The sequence below is a fragment of the Podarcis muralis genome, chromosome 12 (assembly GCF_964188315.1).
Source record: "Podarcis muralis chromosome 12, rPodMur119.hap1.1, whole genome shotgun sequence".
NCBI lineage: Eukaryota > Metazoa > Chordata > Lepidosauria > Squamata > Lacertidae > Podarcis > Podarcis muralis.
In genome coordinates this window covers 27,440,421-27,464,909 of record NC_135666.1, presented here as the reverse complement: position 1 = coordinate 27,464,909, position 24,489 = coordinate 27,440,421, and the positions used below count along the sequence as shown (strand labels likewise).

General features: G+C 43.8%; 1 protein-coding gene and 1 long non-coding RNA gene across 2 annotated transcripts in view; one reads left to right on the top strand and one right to left on the bottom strand.

The window, feature by feature from the left end:
* The window catches only part of LOC144329314 (uncharacterized), an 82,810-nt gene that overhangs the window by 29,538 nt on the left and 28,783 nt on the right, over nucleotides 1-24,489 (top strand). The window contains exon 2 of the long non-coding RNA XR_013394799.1: nucleotides 20,220-20,374. This is a non-coding gene — a long non-coding RNA (uncharacterized LOC144329314). The remainder of the gene's footprint in view (nucleotides 1-20,219; nucleotides 20,375-24,489) is intronic.
* Nucleotides 9,377-13,514, bottom strand: FZD1 (frizzled class receptor 1). The gene has a single exon (XM_028750583.2). The coding sequence runs from the start codon at nucleotides 13,057-13,059 to the stop codon at nucleotides 11,284-11,286; it is 1,776 nt and encodes a 591-aa protein (XP_028606416.2). The 5' UTR covers nucleotides 13,060-13,514; the 3' UTR covers nucleotides 9,377-11,283.

The window sequence follows — 24,489 nt, the reverse complement described above, 5'->3', positions numbered from 1 at the left end:
ACATACCCCTTTCCATTTCATAGGAAGAGTAATGTTTGCTTTGTTCCTCTGGACCCATCTGCTAATCACGAATTCTGGGAAATCGACATGTTAAATATTTGGGGGTATTCTGCCATGATGACAGACTTCTGTAAGTGTATGTGCCAAAGCTATGCTATTATCGCCTGGCTCAACATACATTTTGGAGATTTTCCAGGATCTTGCGAGCAGCTTGACAAATAATAGTGTGTTAAGAAGACTAAAACATCATCACCAAAGAACAAGAGGGGGGAAAGCCAAAGTGCGTGTTTTATGCCTTCTTTGACATGGATTCGTTTCCATGTAGAAAAGGATAATTTGCCAAGAACAATTTAGAGACTCTCCTGATAAGAATTACATTGGAACCTCCCCCCCCCCCCACTTTTGTGTTTTTTTAGTGCAGGAATGGGGAACTACTTGAGCCTCCAGAAATTGCTATACTGCAACTCCCATCATTCCCATTGGCTGGGGCTGATGGGAGCTGTGGTCCAGTATCTGGAGGGTCACAAGTTTCCTACCCCTGAACTACAGAATGAATGAGTAAATAGGAGCATGATGTATCCTTAAGAGAGTCCTTACCATTCTCTGTACCCAGGCACACTCCCAGGGAAGTCACTAAAATGAACAGCTTACCTAGACACCCAAATGCCCCAGCTTTGATGCTGGTGTTAAACCCAGAGCTGAATAGTCCAGTGGCTAGTTAGCAGCCACCACCTACTCAACACAGAGCAGTAGGAGCCTACAGTAAGGCCCAAGACCCAGCCTTTGTTAGTCTTTGCTTGTGAAATTGACACAGTGGCCTACACTGCATCCACATGTTGGCAGGGATGAAACAAGGTTCGCAAAGGTCAACCTTGGTTGCTCATTTAGGAAGGGTGAGGAATGGATGCAGGAAAGGCCACTAAGTTATTGAGGTGCAAAGAGGGTCATCTTAAATATTTTATCAATTTTCTACCATTTAACCCTAAGCTTCCCTACTCTCTATGACAATGAGGTTATTTTTTTTGTCCAGTGCAAAGAGCAGGTAGAGCGCCCCCAATCCAAACCACAGCAGGGAGGTTGAAACCCCCTTATTTCCATCGCAGGATCCTGATCCGTCCCACTCCTGTGATTTACAGCTATCCATGCAATTGCTATTGGCCTGAATAGCATTGCATCTCATTTGTTCCTAAGTTTAGCCTGGCTTGTTGTACCAGCTGTGACTAATTGCATGATTGTGGCAGCTTTAAAAGCTGATAAAGCATGTGAGTAGCTACAACTACTTCCATATACGTGGATTGGTTGATGCAAAAATATATCCACAAGGTGTTTTCCTTTGGCATCAAGTTTTCATGGGCTGGTCATGCATGTTTTGTAACAGGAAAGTGTTGCTATCTGCCATGAAGCTTGTAGGGGTACAGGAGCCTGCTGGGATGGTGAGGGAGAAACAGAAGTGCCAGTGAGTATGCTTCCTCCTCCTACTACTCCTTGGTGGCGGTTGTAGCTAAGTACTGTGGTTGTAGATGGTGCCTTGTTTGCCTTGTTTGTGCATCCGGGCTGTGATTCTGGATAACATAAGTGCTCATGAGCATTTGGCTAATGGTGGTTGGAGTGATGTGCCTGGCCTTTGCCCACCGAGACTGTGCCTCCCCTGTGCTCCTTACCGTTGAGAGCAAGAGTGTTAGAGCTTTGGCAAGTATATTGAGAGTGTTTTGCCTGCATATCAATATGATGCATCCCTCCAGCACAGCTAGGCTTTCCCCGAATCTTAAAAGTCTCCAGGCAGCATAATTCTGGAACTAGATCACACCCAAAATAACATATTTAAGTCTATTATGTAATGTTTTGTAGGACTTGGAAACTCAGTTCAGTTTCACCTTGAAAAAGAACCTCGTTGTCTGGTTACTATAGTAGCATTTACATGCTGGTTGATTACACTCCAGTTTTCCAGGGAGAAAATTTTATTGATGGTTCTCCCCACCCCATTTCTAATCTAAAATCATTCCATAAAGAGCTGCTTTATCAGCAATACTTAGCACTATTTGACTCTGAGCAACTGGATAATCTCTCTCTTTGCTTACAGTGTACTGATTAGCATTAACTCAAGATCAGCTGTGTATAGGAGGATTGTGTATGCTGGCAAGTGAATGCAGCACTCCAAGGACTGTGTTCCTAGAGGGCAGGTTTGCATGTGTGCTTAATGTAGCATAGCTCCTATTCCTCCCCCCCCCCCGCCCCCAAAATTGAGATGTTCATGGGCAAAGCATGTTACCATAATATGCTTTCAAGAGGATCATAAAATAATCTGTATTGGGACCAGGACTGTTAAATTGGTTCAAAAATTATCCGGTGTCACCAGCAATTAGTGAGGTAGCCAGGCCTGCAGATGACACAGAGCTATTCAAGGTTGAACACAACTCCAAAGAGGATCTCTTGAAGTTGTTGTTGTTTTAATTAAGGCAAATGAGGTTCTGTGTAAATGAGTGTAAAGCAAAGCACGGGAAAAAGATTTCAAGCTTCATATATAGATAGATGGGATCTGAACTGGCAGCAACTAATCAGGAAAGAGATTTAGGGGTTACAGCAGAGAGCACAGTGAAAATGTCAACTGGTAGCAGTAAAAGGCCATGTTCCATGCTTACAGGTTATTAGGAGAAAGAGTGGAAATAACCCTGCCTGTATAAAAAAATGTACATATAAAAAATCATGGTGTCACCACTATTTGAATACTATATATAGAGTTCTGGCCACAGCATCTCAAAAATTATTTCATACCTTTGTGGGGGGAAATACAGAAGGCAGCAGCTGAAAGTGATCTAATCTATTGATCTCTAAAGGTTAAAACATTTTATTGTTTTTAATTATAGAAGAGAGGTAACTAAGGCAGAACATGGTAGATGTTTAAAATCCAGGTCACAGGAAGCTGGCACAGTTACAGGTGACACTCATTACTTATCCTGCAGTTGTAATAAATTGATCTTTTAATGTATTTACACTCGGAACACCCTGCCTATTGACAACAGGCAGGTGCCTTTGCTGTAACTGCACTGCAATTTATTCTGGCACCTGCTTAGATCATTTTTGCTTAGGCAAGCCTATCCAGACATGTAGATGTGCTTTAATCTCTTTTGATGTTCATTTTAATTATTTTTAAATGTTTTCAAATGCTTTTGATTAGTTGAATATTATATTGTAAACCACTTAAAGGTTTCAGTGCAATTAAGCGGTATTATAATTTTTCTTAAATAATATAATGAAATAAAAACACTTCCACTTTATTCTGCACTAGTTGGGGCTGCAGCTGGAGTACCAAGTCCAGTCCTGCATGCCACTTTATGAGAAGGACATTGGCAACCTGGAGCATGTTTAGAGGAAGGTGACCCCATTGTTGAGGGCCCAGAAGCCAAGTCTTAATAGGAATGGTTGAAAGAGCAAAGTTTTAGTGGAAAAAGGAGACATTAAGGGGAGACATAAAACAGTCCTGGAATATCTGAAGGGCTGTTACACAAGTGACAGAGCAGACTTTTTCTTATTGCTCCAGAGGACTAGACTATTATTGATTGAGTGATTGGATCGCTTTTGCATACTCGGGAACCTAAAGTTGTGCATCTCTTTTGTAGGAAATGTGTACTTTTTGTGCATTCTGCAATTTCCATTTCTACTTTTTCTCCCAAGGAGCTCACGGTTCTCTCACTCTGAGGTCACCCAGCAAACTTCTTGGGTGAGCAGGGATTTGAACCCTGGCCTCTCAAGCCCTAGTCCAACACTCTAACCACTACACCACACTGGCTTTAAATCTGTGGGTCAAAACTGCAGGCAAGGGAAAGTTCAGCAAAACTTTAGGAGGAAATCCTTAACAGCAAGACAGTGGAGCAAGCTGCCTCAGGATGTGGTGGGTTCTCCTTTGCTGGAGGTATTTACACAGAAGCTTGGCATCCCATCTATCAAGGATGCTGTATTGTATCCTGTATTGCAGATACTGCATTGAGCATTAGGTTGGAGGAGATGGTCCCTTCCAACTGTGACTGTAGATTGCATCCAACCAAGCTCTACTCAGAGGAGACCCATTAAAATGACAGGGCCTATGTTAGTCATGTCCATTATTTCCAACAGTTCAACTCTGGGTGGGACTAATACTGGATAAAATCCTATGATTCTTCTACAGAAGCCTGTTGAAATGAACGGAAAGTTCCTGGAGCGTGGATTGCTCTTTCCATTTGTTTTTATAGCAATTGGACAGAATTGCTGATGGGTTTTATCACCAACACAGTAGCTCTTTGTTACAATAATAATTTTAATTCTACTGCTTAGAGCAATCGCACTGGAGAGAATTGCCATGAATAACCACGTTTAGGCCACCTACCATGAAGCATCTTTTTTTTCCTTGTTGTTCTTCGTAAAATTGGGGTGGTTTTTTGTTGTTGTTTATTCGCTCACAGATAATTTATGTCTTTGAAACAGATCAAATTACTTTTTATGGTTTAAGCTAGTATCTTTCTTTGCAAGCAAATATTATGGCAAAAGCCCCCCCCCCCCTCCAAGGATGACAGTGGCTCCCAGTACTTCAATCAGGTGAGCTGAATGTAAAATAACCTTTTATAAGGTTATGAAAGCTCACAGGGTAGCAAGTCAGATTGATTGCCACTTTTTCCTCCAGGGGTGTCAAAGTGGTGTACTTGGTTCTCCCCGCCATATTTTACCTTCACAACAACCCTGTGAGTCAGGTTGGGCTGAGAGTTAGTGACTGGCACTAAGTCACCCATTCAACTTCATGGCTGAGTGAGCATTTGAACTCGCCAGGTTACATGTTTCTAAGACTGTGAAAGTAAGGCCACCAGGTAGAAGACATTCTGTCCTGAAATGAACTATGAGAATCTTGAAGTCCCACGTATTTCGCACACTGGATGCATTTTATTAAATGTAGCCTTCATTTTTAAAAAACCAGTGACACTTTCCTGCAGTGCAAGGAACCTCAGCTAGGCCCTTGTAGATGCTGGAGTTTAAATAAAAACAAAGAGCTACACGTCACTGTGCATTCCATTGCCTTACCTGCGTGTCACAGTAAACCATGGTTAATACTTTACTATGACCACACCTTCTGATCTGCCTCACTCCCCCTCCTAGTACACAGTAGTAGAAACCAGAGGTGGATTTTGGGCTGTCCAAGCAGTGTGCATACATTGGGTGCAGAGCCGAGTGGTCTCAAAGCTCAGTAAGAAAAATGGTGGAAGGTGTCACAAGACTCTGACCTCTGACAAGGTCCTGGAGTCCACCAGCCTCCTTCCCAAAGCCCAGGCGGCACTTTCCCAGCTTTGGGAAGATGGTGGGATGGCTCTTGGACCCTGCCAGAGCCTTCATGCCTTCTTCCCCAAACCCGACGCTTCCTTACCCAGCTTTGGGAACACGGTGCAAGGACGGGGGGCACGGTGCACCAAATTTTGGCCTCGCACAAGGCACCATAATACCAAAGTCCACCACTGAAGAAGCAAATGGCAATCCCTGGCTTAATGTTGCATCTGAACCAGGGATTGTGGTTTATTTCATTTCTGAAAAACAAGACAATGTTTTTTGGCAGTGAAACAAAGCCACAATCTTGGGGTTTTATGTAATGCTAAGCCAGGGATTGTGGTTTGATTCCTTTGCATGCTAGCAGGGAGGAGACAATGAAAAATACACCGTTCACGGTAAACTATTTACTATGTTTTATCACGACCATTAACTGTGGTTTGTCGTGACGTGCGAACAAGGCCACAGTAGCCATTCTCTTATAACACCGTAAGGACAACCATGAAGTTGCATACAGAAGCTTTGTGCTTCAGCTTTTGGGACACCCCCCATGCAAATGTACAGATTTGTATATCCGAAGCTTGTACATCTCAGTCTAAATTTCTCTTCCAGCGTTACAGGGAAAGTGCGAAAAAGCAGCAATTTAAAGCACTAATGTATCGACTTATCCATGCTTCTTGGAATACTTGATTTAATTTCAACAGCAACCAGGTAGAAGGAAGTAGTTACCTATGTATTACTACTGTACAACCTGGCCACAATATTAAAAAGCATTGAGCCTGCATACCTTTGCATGGAGAATTCCACTGTGGCTATGCATAATATAATTACGCAGGTTTTGATCAGTACATGGACCAGAACTTTTTTAATATTGCACCTGCAAAGTGGCGTGGCTACATGGATAAGTGGATGGATGTAGTGACCATCATATTTGAATTGTCCCTTAATTTATAAGGCAAACCAAGCCTGCTAAGTTGCTACTTAGCATGTTCAGATAGCACAGGAGCCAACTCTTAGGAGCCAAGGTCCCTTCAGCTCCCCCCATAAAATATTTGAGGGAGCTGGGGCCTCCCAAAGTTGATGGGCATTGCCATTCAAATGGTGTGCATGTGCTATATCACATGATCAATTATGTGGGGTGGGGCTTTTACCTGGGCCCTCCCAATATTTTGTTCAAGTGGGCACCCCTGTCAGGTAGTGCTCCTTAGTGCAATCAATGGCTGTTATTCAGTTGTGGTGCAGTAGAGAAAGTAGAGTTAGGAATTGTGATGTGGTGCTAGAGTAATTAGCAGCTTAGTCCTGTCATGTCTGCATAGAAGCAAGTCGCATCGGGGGCAATGGAGTTTACTCTCAAGTAGATATAGGGTAAAGGTAAAGGGACCCCTGACCATTAGGTCCAGTCGTGACCGACTCTGGGGTTGCGGCGCTCATCTCGCTTTATTGGCTGAGGGAGCCGGCGTTTGTTCGCAGACAGCCTCCGGGTCATGTGGCCAGCATGACTAAGCCGCTTCTGGTGAACCAGAGCAGCACACGGAAACACCGTTTACCTTCCCGCCGGAGCGGTACCTATTTATCTACTTGCACTTTGACGTGCTTTCGAACTGCTAGGTTGGCCGGAGCAGGGACCGAACAACGGGAGCTCACCCCGTTGCAGGGATTCAAACCGCCGACCTTCTGATCGGCAAGTCCTAGGCTCTGTGGTTTAACCCACAGTGCCACCTGCGTCCCTAGAGATATGGGATAGCAGCCTGTTATTTCACCTTATTTTTGAATGTCACTTGTACTTGTGGTAAGAACGCAGGCCTTCTGCTCTATCCTCACATGGCACTTGGGCCAACAGGATCTGATTCTTTCCTGCCCTTAATGTTGCTCCAATCTCTAGATGTGCATAGGGGCTCAATCTGTCCATATTGCCCTCTGAACAACTCTTTTTTCAGAGTAAGCATGCTTAGGATTGCATTGAAAATAGTGTTGTTTTTTGTGTGAAACTTGGCTTGTGCAGCTTTACTCAGAAGAAACCCCCACTTCAATACAGGAATGAAAGTCTATAGCATTATTGCCTTGGAACTGGCATGCTTGTTTTGAACATAATGAAGCTTTCTAGGAAAATAGAATCATGCCTATCAGATAGCTATGTTCCACCTTCACTGTCAAGAGGCATTATGACTCTGAATACCAGTTACTGGGAACTGCAGGTGGGCAGAGTGCTGTTGCATTCGTGTCCAACTTGCAGGGTTCCCATAGACATCTGGCCAGCCACTGGGAGAACTGGACTAAATGGATCATTGGGCTGATTCAGTAAGCTCATTTCATGTGCTTATGCCACTATTTTATTGTCGGCAGCAGCAAGGCACAGGACAGACCTCACCAACCTAGTGCACTCAAGATGTTTTGGACTACAGTTCCCATCAGTGCAAGGGTTGACTAGGGCTGATGTGAGTTGCAGTCCAGAACATCTGGAGAGCATCAGGTTGGTGAAGTGGGTGAATGTTAAGTGAAATAAGTGGATGCTGCACTAGATGGATTGTGGCCTTCCTTTTAATTGAAAATATCAGCTCTTTTTGTAAGCATATTCAAATATCAAAATGCATAACCGTTGGCATGGGAAGGGTCAGGGATAAACTGGTATGGAAATGTTTCAACATGTGTTTCACTTGAAAATGAAATGGTAACTGGAAAGTTTGAAACTGCTGGGATAGTGACAAATTCAAATCTGTGTAGCGTAAGACAAAACAGTGAAGTAGTTTATGCACAGTGCTACAAGCAGGAAGAAGAAATGGAGCAGTTATGTTATGGCTCAGTGGCCAACCCCACCATGCCTAGGCTGCTGTAATATGGCTGTCAGTAGAGGGGCAACAAAAGCAGTCTCAACTGAGCTCTATTTAGTATCAAGTACATTGATTACATAAAAAATCAGGTTATGCTACTGTTGTGTTAAGCAGATAGGGGTTGTTTTCAGTCCTAGAATTGTTGTAGAAAGACAGCCTTGTGTCTTTGTCTTCAACAAGGCCATGAGAGGGGCATGATGTGCATGAAAAGCATGTACACAAATGTGCAAAAGAGAATAAAAACTGAGCAAATGCCATTTACTGGAAAGTCACTCAATGATAATGAAGTGTAAGGTCCAGACACCTCAGTGGTCATTCCTTTTAGAGTAAATGGACCCGGCCTTCTCTCATTCCATGCATCATATATGCATTTAGACTCAATATGATTGTTCAATTAAAAATACCTAATGTATTCAGAACTATAAAATTGATCTGATTAGAACAGAACTACATATCAAATGAAATTAAGTGTGGTTGCTTACATAATTTGAGCTGAAATGTTTATGGTATTTTTTAAATGCTTGCATTTTTATTCTCTTAAACTACTGCAAAATTATATATATTCTGTTTTTAAAGTTTCTGTACCATCGTGTTATCACATACTTTGCCATTTACTTGGTTTTCTTTTAGTACTATTGGTTATATATAACATTTCCTAAAGCCAGTAAATGCTATTTAAAATGCAATTTCATTAGGAGACTAAAATATTTATTTTGATCAAAATATTTTGATCACCGATGAACCACTGTGAAAGAGGATATTTTCTCCCCTACAAAGAACAGAAATAGGCACTTCACCCTTAACCATGTTACTGTTGTAGCCAACTTAAGCATTCTAAACACATTGCCTAAAGTTGATATTCTGTGAACATAAATTCTAAAAGCAATTTGAGCAGTGTGAAATTTTTCATATATTGGTGTTAAAGGAGCAAGCATGCCACAAAAGAGCACCAAATTGGTATTTTAAAGAAATAAACACTTATAAGCTTTTTATCTTCTGTGACAGAAGAAACAAGTTTTACACCATCAGCTCTACTCCTCATTAACTGTACACAGATCACATTATAGAATTATAGAATTTTAGAGTTGGAAAGGTAGTTCTTTCTGTTTTATGTACATTTAAAGACTGGTTTAAATTAAAGGAAAAGAGGTATACAATGTAGCCTGTTTTGCTTGATGGGGGGGAAACACGTGCAGCTTTAGTTTTAAAACAGTACAGGATGTGCATTTTAAATTTCCTTGAAGAATGTTAAAAGGACAAGACAATTTTGTACAAAACCTCAATTTATTTCAAAGAAATTAAAAATATGTATTTTATATATATTTATATATAAACTTCTATTCCTCTATAAATATAGTTGATCTTGCAATAGTGAACAGAAAGAAAAGCATACCAAATTCACATAGCTATGCATTTTAGGGTAAGGTTAAGTCATGGATAATATTTATGACAGGTGCTTATATAAAAAGAAGTTTGAAACAGTACAATCGGAAGAGCAGCAAGTCTGCTGCTATACAAAGGATTAAATATTAAAAGGTGTTTGCCAGTTAAAATTGACACATCTTGTATAAGCCTGTTAAGGAAATATGAGCCATAACAGTTCAGAGAGAACACAGACCAATCATACACAGGCTCTTTTAGCTTTACATATAAATTACTATATTGAAACATCAGGCTTGTAGATTCTTTGGGGTCTCACACCCTATCATTCAACTGAAATCTATTTTTCTTGGCGGCATAAATCACCATGCCTTTCATTCACCTACTAACAAGAAGGAATTAAAACCCACCAGTTATGAAGATATGTAGAAATGAAATGTCAGTGTTATAAATGCTGTGAAAATCTGAATAATCCAAGCTGCAGAGATCTTTTACTGGGTTTATGTCCCCCCTTCTTCTTGGTCATACTGAGTTAGGTCTGTAAAAATCGGCTCAATAGCGCTTTTCCTGATGGCTCTCTCCCAGCAAACTCATTAAACAGAACAAAAAAATCTATCAAAATTGCAGGCTATTAAGGAATGGAGTGTCAAAATCACAATCAAAATGCACCGCCTCGTCCTCACTACAGATTAACAATTACAACCAATGGCCGTATTTCCATAGAAAGTAGAAGCTGCCTCTTACAGGCTTAAAAAGCAGGCTGCCCATTCCATATATTAACAAAGTTAAGAGAAAAGTTAACAGTTCTTTAAAATGGTCAGATGTGTGTAAAGGAGCAGCTGGTGAGAAAAATATCACTCCCAACCTTTCAATTTCATACTTCTTAAAAACAGGTCACACCTTTAGGCAGAGCTTAGGAAACTTTCTCACCAAGAGTTTGGTGGTGGAGAGAAAGTTTTCTTAGGCAAGGGCTAGGCAATACAGTTGGGTAATAATAACATGCAGTTCCCTTTCCCATACTCCTCCCCAGGTGGGGTGGAACAGGTAAAACTGCTTGCTCCTTTATTCCTTCAGGTCATGCTGAGCAGAGATGGGAGTTAAGGCTTTTCCACTCCCTGTCTGTATTTGTCTTGCAGCGCAGATCAAGTCAGCCGTGCAGCCTACCCAGACAATTTTCCTGAAACCATTAATTCTACTGGTATCAGTGGGGCAACTTATAACATATGTCAAATTATGAATCAGTTATCCTTAATCCTGGACCTAAGCAGCTTGACACGCAACTATTACCATGACGTGTGGGGTGGGAGGTGTGAAAAGGAAAGCTATTGGGCTCATTTTGGTTCCTATGATATCAGCTTTGCAAATAAAATAAAGAAGAACATTGATTTTCTTTCTCCAGAGAGAGAGAGAGAGAGAGAGAGAGAGAGAGAGAGAGAGAGAGAGGAGGCTGCAAACTGGTTAAAAAAGTTCTAAATAATTACAAAAGTGAGAACTTTGCAATTTAAATACAAATATACTTACAAAATCTTACAGAGGCTATTTACAACCTCAGATCCACATTCCCAACTTTACAGTAAAATTTAGTCCAGTAGAAGACAAGAGGCAAGGGGAATAAGGTCTCTTTCTCCACCAGCACCAACCTCTTTACATCCAGTCCCCTGTGGGCTGGAGAGAAAAGTCATAAGACTTTGGACAGCACCTATGTGACCACTTTCTCTCCTTTACTTTCTGGCTGGGACTGTGAGCAGAGAGGAAGTTCCTTTGCCAGCTGTCTCTGGTTGGTGTGGGAACTTCACACTGTAGTTTCCCCTTGCTTACTGTTGGTGAGTCTGCTATAGAACTTCCTCCAGGAATTGAGTGTTTTCCCAGACCAGATCCAAAAGCCAGAAGTGATGCCTACAATTAAAGTCATGAGATACTTGATCATAAAGACGGTGAAGTCAGGACTCATGGGCGGATGGTGGTGGTTACTGGGGCAAGGGATGGCATAGCTCTTGCAGCTTTGAGCAAACCAACTCCTTTCCCACTGTTCCCTAAATGCTTGCTCGTAAAAATAGCAGGCAATGACTATGGTGGCAGGCACTGTGTACAGGACGCTGAAGATCCCTATCCTAACCATCAGCTTTTCCAGCTTCTCTGTCTTGGTACCGTCGTGTTTCATGATGGTCCGAATTCTGAAAAGGGAGACAAATCCAGCCAGGAGGAAAGAAGTGCCAATGAACAAGTAAACAAACAAAGGAGCCAGCACAAAGCCCCGCAGGGCATCCACATTGTTGATGCCCACAAAGCAGACGCCACTGAGCACATCCCCATCCACCTGCCCCAGAGCCAAGATGGTGATGGTTTTGATAGCGGGCACAGCCCAAGCAGCCAGGTGGAAGTACTGGGAGTTGGCCTCGATGGCTTCGTGGCCCCACTTCATGCCAGCTGCCAGGAACCAGGTGAGGGAGAGGATCACCCACCAGATGGAGCTGGCCATGCCAAAGAAGTAGAGCATCATGAAGAGGATGGTGCACCCTTCCCGCTTCGTGCCCTGCGCCACCGTCCGCGAGCCATCGTCGGAGAAGCGCTCGTTGCACACCACCTTCTCCTCCAGCAGGAACCCTGCAATGTAGGCCACCGCCACTGCCGTGTAGCAGCCCGAGAGGAAGATGATGGGTCTCTCCGGGTAGCTGAAGCGCTTCATGTCCACCAGGTAGGTCAGCACGGTGAAGAGGGTGGAGGCGCAGCACAGCACCGACCAGATGCCAATCCAGGTGCGAGAGAAGCGCAGCTCCTCCTGCCCAAAGTACATGAGCCCGTAGGGGCGCGCGGACTCGCAGGGCGCCCCGCAATCCTTCTCGCCCAGGAAGCGGTAGTTGAGGTAGGAGGGCACCTTGAGCACCCGGGGGCAGGTGAACCTGCCCGCCCGCTCCGCCAGGTGGCTCCCTCCGCCCCCGCCTCCTGCCACGCCGCCGCCGCCGGGCCGCAGCTGCGGGTTGCTGGTCCAGAACTCGGGTCCCAGCGAGGGCGTGGGCGTGCCGCGCTCGGAGGTGTTTTGGCCCACGCAGAGCTCCTCGGCGCCGTGCACGGGGAACTTCTCGCAGCGCAGCGTGTCGGGCCACTGGAAGCCGAACTTGTTCATGAGCGCCTCGCAGCCCTGGCGCGCCCGCTCGCACAGGGAGCGGCAGGGCGGCAGCGCCTGCTCCAGCACGGTGCATACGGGCGCGTACATGGAGCACAGGAAGAACTTGAGCTCGGCCGAGCACTGCACCTTGACGAGCGGGTAGAACTGGTGCACCTCCAGGCCCGCGTCCTCCTGGTTGGTGTGGCCCAGCAAGTTGGGCATGATGGTCTGGTTGTACGCGATGTCCGTGCACAGGGGGATGGTGATGGGCTGGCAGTAGCCGTGGTCCGGCACCGAGATGCCCCGCTCGCCGTTGTACTGCTGCTGCCCCAGAGCGGGAAGCACCGGCGCCTCCGTGCACAGCAGTAGCAGCAGCAGCAGCGGCGGGGAGAAAGCGCCGGCCCGGCTGCCCCTCTCCGCCTCGGCCCCGCTGCAAACTTGCCGAGTCCACTTCTCTGCCATACTTCGCCGGGTCCTCTGGCTGCTGCTCCCGCCGCCGCCTCCTCCCTCTCCAGGTCCCTCCTGCTGCTGCTGCTGCCGCCGCCTTTCACCTCCTCTCTTGCCAGGTCAAACTTGAGCCTCCTGCAGGGGAGGCTGCAAGGAAGAGGAGGACGGCGAGGGCCACCCCGCGAGCACGTCCCTCCGCCGCGCCGCCAGCGCGCTCTGCTCTCTCTCTCGCCTGCCAGGCAGAGCGCGCCAGCTCCAGCTCTTGCTGCTGCTGCTACCGCCGCCTTTTCTTCTTCTTTCTCCGCCACCGCTGCCGCCTGACCATTTGTGGCAATCCCTCAAGCCCTCTCTCCCTCGAACCGGTTTCCAGGCGCCCCGCAGTCTGCCTTTCACCAGAAGGGAGGAGCCTTGAAACCGACGCCTAAGTTTTCCCTGCGTCAGGGACCGTCGCCCAACATCACTCCCCGCTTCCAAGCGCAGGAGGAGGCGGAGGTCGTCCGATACGGTTTCTCTCTCTCCGCCCTCCCTCCCGCCTCGCTCCTCCTCCAACTTCTCCTCCAGGACACGAGGGGGAGGGGGGGAGGCCAGGCTTGGTGGGTTTTGCCTTAAAAAGAAGAATAGACCCATATGCTGTGTGAGCAGCTAATGAATAGGAGGCAGCATACAATTGCTTTCTTCCCCTTTCTACGCCTAAAAATTCGGTGGTTCGCATTTTAATAAAATGCAAAAAGGGGGGCAGGAGAAGACTTAAGGCAAGGACGTATGTTTGTGAATTAGAGCAAAGTTTTAGAGCATCGCAACTTGGAGGTAGACGCTCGTTTGCTGAGCAGCTTTCAATAAAACAAAAACGACAAAACCCTCAACCACCAAAAACTCTTCACTTGAAATGATTGTAACCTGACGCAGGGAAGTCTTTAGAGGCGGCCTCTTGGCGCGCCTTACTCAGCGCTCGCTTCCCAGCCTCCCGCCCTTAAATACACTTGTAAAGTCGACATGAAACGATTATGTATTTTGTTTAAAAAAATGAAGCAAACATTAAGTCAGTTTCTTCCCAGAAATTAACATTTAAAATGACAGCTGTTCCCTCCCTCCACCCACCCATCCATCCGAGAACTTACAAAACACATCATTGCTGGAGGGACTGATGTCAGGCTGGGAGGTAAAATTGGGCAAATATCTCAAAGGATTTGAAGACCAAACCAAAATAAAACAAAAATAAAAAACCAGGACCAACTTTTGTGGCCCAGATCAAATGCTGTGCATAAGTACCTGGGTGAAATTGAGTGTGGCTGGCTTTCAAATAAACATGTGAACATGAGAAGAACCTTTAGTCCAGTGGCCCATTTATTCCAGCCAGCCCTGAATCTACATTTTGGGGGCCTTGAAGCTTGAACTGTAACCGGGCCACTTCTCAACCAGCAACAAGTTCTAGGTAACCACTGTTTTCTTCTTCAGTAGGGTTGTTCCATGACAGATCACCACTACTGACTCTTTAACTTTGGGATTGTTGAAATACAGTAAAAAAACCAACCCAGTTTGAATTGTATGACACAAATTGTGGGTGTATTAGACCCAAAAATGTTAAGCAATGAGGACTAAAATCACTTCTGGGGCCCCTCTGGGATTAAGGGTCCTGAACCTTAAGCTTCATTAGTTTCATAGTAGATCTGCCCAAGTCCAGCATCCTGTTCTCACAGTTGACCATACATACCTCTGGGATATCAGCAGCAAAACCTGAGCACAAGAGCATTCTCAGCTCCTGAGGTTCCTAGAAGCTGATATTCTGAAGCATTAGTAACTGGTCATTGGTAATGCTGCATTACCACCTCTGACTGTGGATGCAGAGCATAGCTACCATGCCTCGTAGCCAGTGAAAGCCTTGAATAACTCCATGAATTTCATAGAATCATAGAGTTGGAATAGACCACAAGGGCCATCGAGTCCAACTCCCTGCCAAGCAGGAAACACCATCAGAGCACTCCTGACATATAGTTGTCAAGCCTCTGCTTAAAGACCTCCAAAGAAGGAGACTCCACCACACTCCTTGGCAGCAAATTCCACTGTCAAACAGCTCTTACTGTCAGGAAGTTCTTCCTAATGTTTAGGTGGAATCTTCTTTCTTGTAGTTTGGATCCATTGCTCCGTGTCCACTTCTCTGGAGCAGCAGAAAACAACCTTTCTCCCTCCTCTATATGACATCCTTTTATATATTTGAACATGGCTATCATATCACCCCTTAACCTCCTCTTCTCCAGGCTAAACAATTTGTCCAATATAGTAGTACTCTTTTAAAGCCATGCAAGCTGGTGGCCGTCACTGCCTCAACCGGGAATGAGTCTCATAGTTTAACTCTGTGCTGCATGAATGCATAACTTCCCAAGCTACTCAAGGTACTCGTGTTACTTTCATTAGAGTTAGGTGGTGCTGTGTCCACTGAATAGTATCTTGCTCATGTTTGATCGGCTCCAGTACTTTGGCCACCTCATGAGAAGAGAAGACTCCCTGGAGAAGACACTGATGCTGGGAAAGATGGAGGGCACAAGGAGAAGGGGGCGACAGAGGACGAGATGGTTGGATAGTGTTTTTGAGGTTACCAGCATGAGTTTGATCAAACTGCGAGAGGTAGTGGAGGACAGAGGTGCCTGGCGTGCTCTGGTCCATGGGGTCACGAAGAGTCGGACATGACTAAACGACTAAACAACAACAACAACAACATGTTTGATCACTTCCAAGTGTGAGGTTAGGCAGAAACAGCAAAAGAAATGCATAGCTGAAGGAGAGACAGAGATCTCACTGTGTTTGATCTGTCGGCCAAAAATTAGAGGTAGTTTTAGCTTTAGTTTCAAAAATACATCCCTCACCCACAAATAAGTGCAAGAATTGGGACTTCAGGCTAATGCAGCAGGTCTCTGATAGCTGTAATGCTACAAGGAGGATAAATTGTCATTATGTTTAGTCACTAGGTGGCACTGGACTTAGTTGTGTTTAGCTGGAATCAGGTGTTTCCTGTTGTTGTTGTTCTTGTTAGAGACAATAGGCTCAGGCAATTCATACCACCATTGCCCAGGTGTACAGCAGCCATTCCCCTTTGTTGCCCTTGTGCTTAGCCAGCCTGTGAAGGGGCTCTGTAGGCAATGAGCTCTTCGACATAAGGAGGAATCCTGGGCCAATCAGGTGGCACCTTTGCAGTGGGGGAGGAGTACACATGTAGAGCCCCTTCACATGCTGACTGAACATATAAACAAGTCAAATGAAGCCATGGCTTTTGCACATGGGACAGGGCTAGCTAGCTTCAGCACATGTGTGGGGATCATCTGATAACTTCACTGGGTAAATGTGGCTGTAAGCCTGTTTACACACTCCCATTTGTGTTTCCACTGCTGTTGTGGCATTAGCTAGCTTCCTGACTGGTGGTTCCTCTGAGGTTTCCATGGCAAGTTCAAACTTTGGGATGGGAGGGAGGATGTGCCAAGGACAAAAGATGCACTCAAAACAACTGGTAGCAAAGAAGTTTGGCTGGGAACAAGTGTTTACGCAGTCAAGGTTGTCTCCATACTAATACTGGTTCCTATAGAAGCAAGTAGTAAGAATCTCTCTCTGTCTCTTTCCCACCTTCCACCTCTCAGTACATAGATGTGTAATATCACTTTGTAAGCTTAGTGTTTCACACACATAATCTAAACAATATTTACAATGGCCATACTTGGTGGTCACTCTTATTATCGCCTAGGACTTTCTAACCTCCCACTTCACACTTTTGACAACTTCACTGCTCCACCCAAATGTATTGCCTCATAAACCAAAACACACCTGCTGATCTAGCCTTCCCTTCTGGAATATGGTAGCGAATTGTATGACTCAAGGTGTAGAGAGAAATAGTTGACCCATCTCCCTCCCTAAACAAGTCATTGGATTGTAGCAAGACTCCACCCAGTTGGCCAGAAGACGTAGTTTGAGGAGTGTAGTCTGCTGGGCAGTAACAGTTGGGGAGATTAAACAAAGCAGCATAACTCTGGTTATGCCACAGGAGAGGAGGACATGTGACTAACAACTGGAGCAGCATCCTGAAAATACCAATTTTCATAAAAAGGACAGGGGGGTGAAGCTCCTAGTCCTCATGGAAAACCTGTAACCATCTGACCAATTTCATATAAAAAAAGAGAGATCCAAATCAGATTCCTTGGGAGGTAGTTCCAATGGTTCCAAAAGCTGGGCCTTTTCTAACTTGTAGCCTAACATCTCATTTATTTATTTTTAGATCTATATACCGCACTCATCCAAATATCTCAGGGTGGTTCACAGGATAAAAATACAGGATAGAAGCATGAAATAAATAGTTAAAACATTAACTGCTCTCTTCCACAAACACATTTTAAAGGCCATAGAATACCAATCAGCCTGGTTGAAGAGATCCGTTTTTTGCCTGGTGCCTGAAGATGAACCTCCCTGGGGATAGCATTCCACAAACAGGAAGCCACATTTAATTTTGACCCTCATACATTTACAGTGGAATCCTAGTGGGCTGTTTTCCAAGGCACTCCTTGGAATTACACATAATTCCATTTCAACTTTCATTTACTTCCCCATCACACCATAAGCTTTCCCTTAAGTTCAAACTCTTTCCATTTGCTCACAGAAACCAACTCCCAAGTGAAATCTGAACAGAAACATACACCCCAGTAAAATGTGCTACTATATAAGTTGGATAAAGGAACATAGGCTTCTACATCCTGCTTTGAAAATTAATTTGTAGCTTGTGCACCACAGGTTCCTCGGGTTGTCTACTCACTCAGAAGACCTAGTGAGTTCAGTGGCACTTACTCCCAGGTATGTGCATGTAGGATTGCAGCCTGTCTCGCACAGAAACAAAACAAGCTAGAATCAAGTCTATTAGGAGAGAATGTCTTCCAGCTTCTGTTTTGACTCTGTTGCAGTCAATAGCTAGAACATTTTTTCTGTCTTACAGACAGATCTCAGACTAAATATTTAGGCCACTTCCTTTCTCCCAGCAGTGCTGTCCCACATTCAAAAAAGTTACTACCAACATCTAGTTATAATGAATAGAGGAAGAAAGGCATCTTTTTGAAATAGCATATCATTACCTATCTAGTTTATCTGGTTTTTTAAATAATAAAAAATCTGTAATACACTAACTCCTGGGTACTTGAAAATTCACAGTGCAGGACATTCTATGTTGAGAAAATGAATATATTTAAATGATTGCTGGATCTCTTTCAGATATAGCATACATATATCGTATGTAATTATTGCTGATATTCTTTTGGGCCAGCTCTCCTTCCAACAGGGCAATCTCATGCATGTTTACTCAAAAGTAAGTTTCATGACATTCAGTGGGACCGACTCTCTAGTAGATGTGTTTAGAATGGAAGAGCTAAGCTGTAGTCCTGCACACCTGGGAATAAGCTCCATGTGGCTTACTACTTGAGTAGATATTCATATGATTACTCTGTTAATTCCCCCCCTTTTAATTTGCACCCACAATTAATCAAATACATATACAATCAGATTTGCACAAATTCCATTGCACATGCGGGTTTGCCTCAGTCATTCTAATATGTGAAAAAAGTTTATGACGATCTACTTCCTTTTAGTATGCAGCCATTGAAATGAGTGGAAAAGTAATGATTTATTGAGGAGCCTCATGTGTGTCTTGGAGCTCCTGCAAAGGGAAGGTGTTTCTAAATCTGCTTTTTGAGCAACCCAATTCTTCCTTAAACAATAGCGCTTTTTCAGATTTATATCTGAATATTTTAAAAATAACACTCATGAGTTTAGACCTCCTCAGCATACATCGTTTTCACAACAGGGGAGAGAGCAGACATTGTTTGCACACATGGGGCTTCTTAAATGGTTCACAACAATAATTAATCATTGTTGGGGTTAAATAAACTTTTTAAACTTTTCTTATAACTCACTACAATTTCAAGGTACTGGAAGGCAATCCTACACTGGTATGGTCCAGTATAGTTAATACTGTTCATGGGACGCGGGTGGCGCTGTGGGTAAAAGCCTCAGCGCCTAGGGCTTGCCGATCGAAAGGTCGGCGGTTCGAATCCCCGCAGCGGGTGCGCTCCCGTTGCTCAGTCCCAGCGCCTGCCAACCTAGCAGTTCGAAAGCACCCCCGGGTGCAAGTAGATAAATAGGGACCGCTTACTGGCGGGAAGGTAAACGGCGTTCCGTGTGCTGCGCTGGCTCGCCAGATGCAGCTTGTCACGCTGGCCACGTGGCCCGGAAGTGTCTCCGGACAGCGCTGGCTCCCGGCCTATAGAGTGAGATGAGCGCACAACCCTAGAGTCTGTCAAGACTGGCCCGTACGGGCAGGGGTACCTTTACCTTTACCTTTACCTATACTGTTCATAGTACAATGGAAACACTTTGTTTGCTTTGTGGAATTACAAATTCAGGTTCTTAAATTAATTCTTAACACTTCTGCTAAACAAGAGGAACACCATATTTTAAAAATGGTCAGAAACCTGGTAAACAGAGCTGAAGTTTGATCCAAGGTGAGCCAATGCAGGATAGTGTCTTGGACCAGGGATATGTGGCTTCAAATCCACTCAGTCAACCCTCACTGGTTCCTTCTCTTTTTCTCACCCTAACCAGGTTTACAGGGTTGAATGGATTAAATGAGGCAGGTACATGTACGATGCCCTGGGTTTCTTGAACAAAAGGTACAACTTAAGTGTAATAAATAAATACAGTACCAAGATTGGATGTGGGTTCAAAACTTGCTCATAAAGTCATGGATGGCTTTGTACAAAAGATTTTGTCTCTAAATCAGTTCCTTACCTTTTACATTGCAGCTACTGCTGGAGCAGACACATAATAAGATTGATGAATGGTATAAGTTTTTTGTTTTTTGTTTAAGTGCTTGACATTGATTGGTGGAGAGCAGGGACTTTGTCCTTTGTTACAGATCACCCTAAAAGTTTGTGATAGGACAATTTGAAAATTACAACCAAAATTAAAATCTCGACTGATTTGGAAAACCTTTGTGTAATTTAGAATGAAGTGTGAACTTGCTGATATATCTGGTCGCGTTGACTCAGGTCTGAAGGAAATGGGCATATAGGATTGTTACAGTGTGTGCTTAGCATGATGGAACAGTATCATTAAGGCCCACACCTTTCCTTCTTTCTTTTTCTCTCTCTTAGTGTGACTTAAATACATAAAGACCAAGTCTTGCTACACACTGAGATGAAGTGCCTAACTCTGTATTCAAGACGATGAATTGAAAAAGTGGAGTTTAAGAAGGGGAGCTTTTCAGCCAGAAGAATTTGAACAAGAGTTTGGCCTGCAGCCTGCCAAGGTAATACGTCTATTCTACTATCTACTCTAAGGATTGTGTCAAAACAATCATCAAGGGCTGTCTTTGAGGGGAGATGGAGGGTGTATAAACAAGATGAATTAAGGTGCTGCTGACTCCCTTCTTGGTTGGGGGTCGGTGTGAGGTGGACAATGGGACTGTGCTGGTTGTGACGGATGTTAAAATACTTCACAGAGAGTAAAAAAAATATCAGAAATCGGCAAGGATTCCAGGAATTAGTGCTGAATTAGAAGCTAGCCAATAAGTGGCCATTTCAAAAATGCAGCACATTAATATAGTGAAGTAAGGTTGCAGCAGGGCCTTTTCATTTGTGGCACCCAGCCTCTGGAAATTAGGATGACCGACTCTTATATAATTCAGTGCCAAATAAAGGCATTTAGTTTTCTAAATGTTTTCTCAGGCATTTGGTAGGTGTTGTTGTTGTGAGTTTAGCCAGTTTGACCATGGTGACAGAGTGTTCAGGGATCTGAAAATCCTCACCACATGTTCTCACTACATTTTTATTTATTTTATTCATGCATTAGATCTTTAGATCCTTTTTGCTAAAGGTCCCAAAATGGTTTTCAGCGATACAGATTAAAACCAGGTACAGTTTAAAATAAAAACAAATATTTTAAACAATACAGGATAGGGCAGCCTAAAACCTCAGGGCAGGTAAATGAAATGTGTAAAGGAAGGATAGGACCAGAACTACATTTCCTGGAAACGGCCATTTACCTGCAGCAGTTGAGCCCTGTAGTAGTGTGATACAGCACCTTTGAAGTTTGCACAAAGACAGTTTTTTACCTAGAATTAGCCAGAAACAGGTATTGTGGGAGGTGGTGATGGTGGAAAGATACATGTTTTCTGGATCTCTGTTGCATCTTTGCTTCCAATGGATTCTGCTCATACAGTCATCCTCAGTTATCAGCACTATCTATCACCCAAAGGAATCAAAATCCCAGAGTCACAAACAAGCACACAGCTTTTTTTTTTAACTCACCAGAACTAAGTTCTGGCACCTCTCAGGTGAGTTCCTGCACCTCTCAAGTGGGCACCATTGTCGTTCTAAGAAAATGAGGGTGGTGTTCATGGTGAATTCCGGCAGCTCTTTTTCTTGAGTGGTGTGTGTGTGTGTGTGTGTGTGTGTGTGTAAACAAAAAACTTTAAGAGTTTCATTGATACTTTGAAACAAGTCGTACTCCAGATCTGATTAATTACAAAGGCCCATTTGACAAGTGACCTTCATTTGACCTTCTCTTACTGTATTGCTCTTGGCTTTTCCGGCACTCTTTCTCTTCAAATCTTGTGCAGCACATTGGCTGGGATCTCTAAGGAGCTACTTTAGATGTGCCCAATGGTTGTGGGCATGCTCAATGGGATTTTTTACTTACCCATTTTGAATGGCAGACACCCTCCTCCCCAATGCCACAAGCTGCTCCCCAAACCCCCCCTCCATGTGGTCGAGTATCATATCCAAAGTTCCACTGGACAAAAAAAATTGCCTGGCATAGTACTCTAAATCTCGGCCATGATGGTGTACTGTGGTTTGGATTGACGTGAGAATGGGGGTGGGGAAACCAGGCAGGCTGGCCTGTGGATGGTTCTATGCTTTTGATCCCTTATGATTCTAATTTTAGGGGAGGGGGGTTCTTGTCGTTTGGCTTGGATAAATAAACCGTGATGCATACCATGAGTTTTATTTACTTTTGTTTATTTACAATGATTTTTATATACTGCCTATTGCAATCCACCTCAAGGTGGTGTAGATGTTGGTAGTGATCCCCACTGATCAGAGAGGTGGTTGCTGTGTTGCTAGGTGGGCCTCATAGCTTACTTTTTCTCCACCAAGGCACACCCCTTGAGCAAGTAGTGCAAACCAACTGTCGTGATATATCTGCAAATGTACACAGAGAAATGCATGTGGCAAAAAGAGAGAGCCAAAGAAAAAAATATATATAGTTGCCCTAGAAATCAGGTTTACGGCAGTAGTTTTTGCATTTGGTTGGACATTAATTACCATGCAAACTAAAAGCAAGCAAATCCTCATGCCTCATCAAGTGCGTGCAGAATCTTCAACATTTTCAAATGATAGACTAATAGCAAAATACAATTATTGAGATTGCCAAAGCACCTTGCCCCAGAAAATATGAAAGCGCCGTGTTCAAAGCACTTGGAAAATAAACTCCCATTCTTTACAGCCCCGTCGTCCCTATGGGATTTGGCATAAGACAGACTAGAAAATTTCTAAGAAATGTCAGGTTTTCTTTGCTGGCATTTTTTCTTTATATTATTATTACTTTGTTCTGAGCAGAAACAACTTGGGCTCAAAAGGTAAAATTCATTGACTGTAGATTTTACTAAATGCGCGTTTAGTCGTGCAAGCAAAGAGAAGCGGAGAGTGTACTAAATATGACTACGTTTTACAATCCCTTTCTTCCCTCTTCTCCTTCTTCTACATTCCTCCCTCCCCCCTCCTTTCTTTTTTTGATAAGCACTTAAGAGAAGCCCATTCACTGGAAGCTGCCAATTCTTTTATTTACAATAAGAACAGATTGGGGAGACTAGAGAAAATGTGTGTGGCAAATTAGGGTGAACTCAGTGGCCTGAATTTTAAATGTGAGGGAGGAAATATATATGAAGGGATCTTTCCATGCACTCCTCCCCTCCCCCCACCTTTTCTTTCTGAAACTGTCCTAAAGCCATTATCATAGTTGAATACTTTGCATAATGGAAAACACAGTCACCTCAGATCTTCTTTTGCATGACAAACTCTTGATTAGAAAAATAATAGAATGGAAATGGAATTGGTGTTTACTATGGATGGCTGGAGAAAAGAACCCAGCATTAAAAGCAACAAGGGCAAGAGAAAAGGAGAAAACGCTCGACATCCCGGCGTATGATACAGACAGATGACTGAGTCTTTTCACAACAATATGAGCTTGTTTATAGTCAGGCCCTGGAGGCTGAGAAAAGTAGGGAAATTGATTTTAAAAATAAATAAATAAACCCTACAATGAGAATTCTTTACCCTTAAAAACGGAACAGAAACTTTTATTCATAGATCCAAATGTATGACTCTCCCTATCTGGAGAGAAAAAACAATTCATGAACCGCATTTTAAGTGTACTGACAATGAACCAGAAAAGAAGAGAGTGGTGTTTAGTGAATTAGACCAGTTGCCCATTTAGCCCCATACCACCTAACTGGGTGAGGAGCAGCCATGCTACATACAACTCAGCACCTTGGACAGATACCTTTTCTAGCTCAACTACATCCCATCTCAAGGTAGTTCCATACAGTACTGGTAGTCTGGTGTGGGCACCCTTTTTCCCCTGTCAAGGACCAAATGCCAATTGTGGGCAAGGCTGAAGCCAGTTATGGGTGGGGACTCCTCTTTCTGATGCCTCCTTCTTTCTTCTTCTCTTTTAACATCTTTCTCTACAACCAACAGCCTGCTGAAGGGTGGGTGGCCGGTTCATCTTCTAAACCGCTTAATCGTAGAGAACACTTGAAATTGGTCTGAAGGCAACAGAACATTAGGCCGTGGCCCACCTGTGGCCCACACAAATAGCCGATAAATTCACATGGCAGTGGGTGTGGCAGCAAAGGGTTCTGTGTGGCAGGGATGGGGAATAGGTGCCCCCCAGATGTTTTTGGACTCTTTCAGCCACAGTCAGCAAGCCAGAGATGAGGGTAGCTGCAGTCCAACAACATCTGGAGGGCCACAGATTCCCTATTCCTGCTGCACAAGCAATGCGCACTTAAAGTTAATGTGTAGGTCTTCCTGTCAACCTTTGCACCAACAGGACTAAGTATTCTTCTGCAGTGAAAGTGTAGAAACCCATGATGGTCTATGGCATGTGGGTGGAGGAATCAGAATTCTGTAGTAGGACAATACCTTTCTTTTATATCAACCCAAGTGTCACAGGATAGCTATGACTGTGGTACATATATAAATTACTTTTTTAAATGCTCTTTATTGCTTTTATTAAGTATTACAACTATTTCATTTGTTGTTAAAAAGAAAAGAAAAGAAAAGAAATTCCAAGAAACACCAGTACATGATATAAAAGATTCAACATCATATGTCGGCGATACATTAAATCACCTTCTAC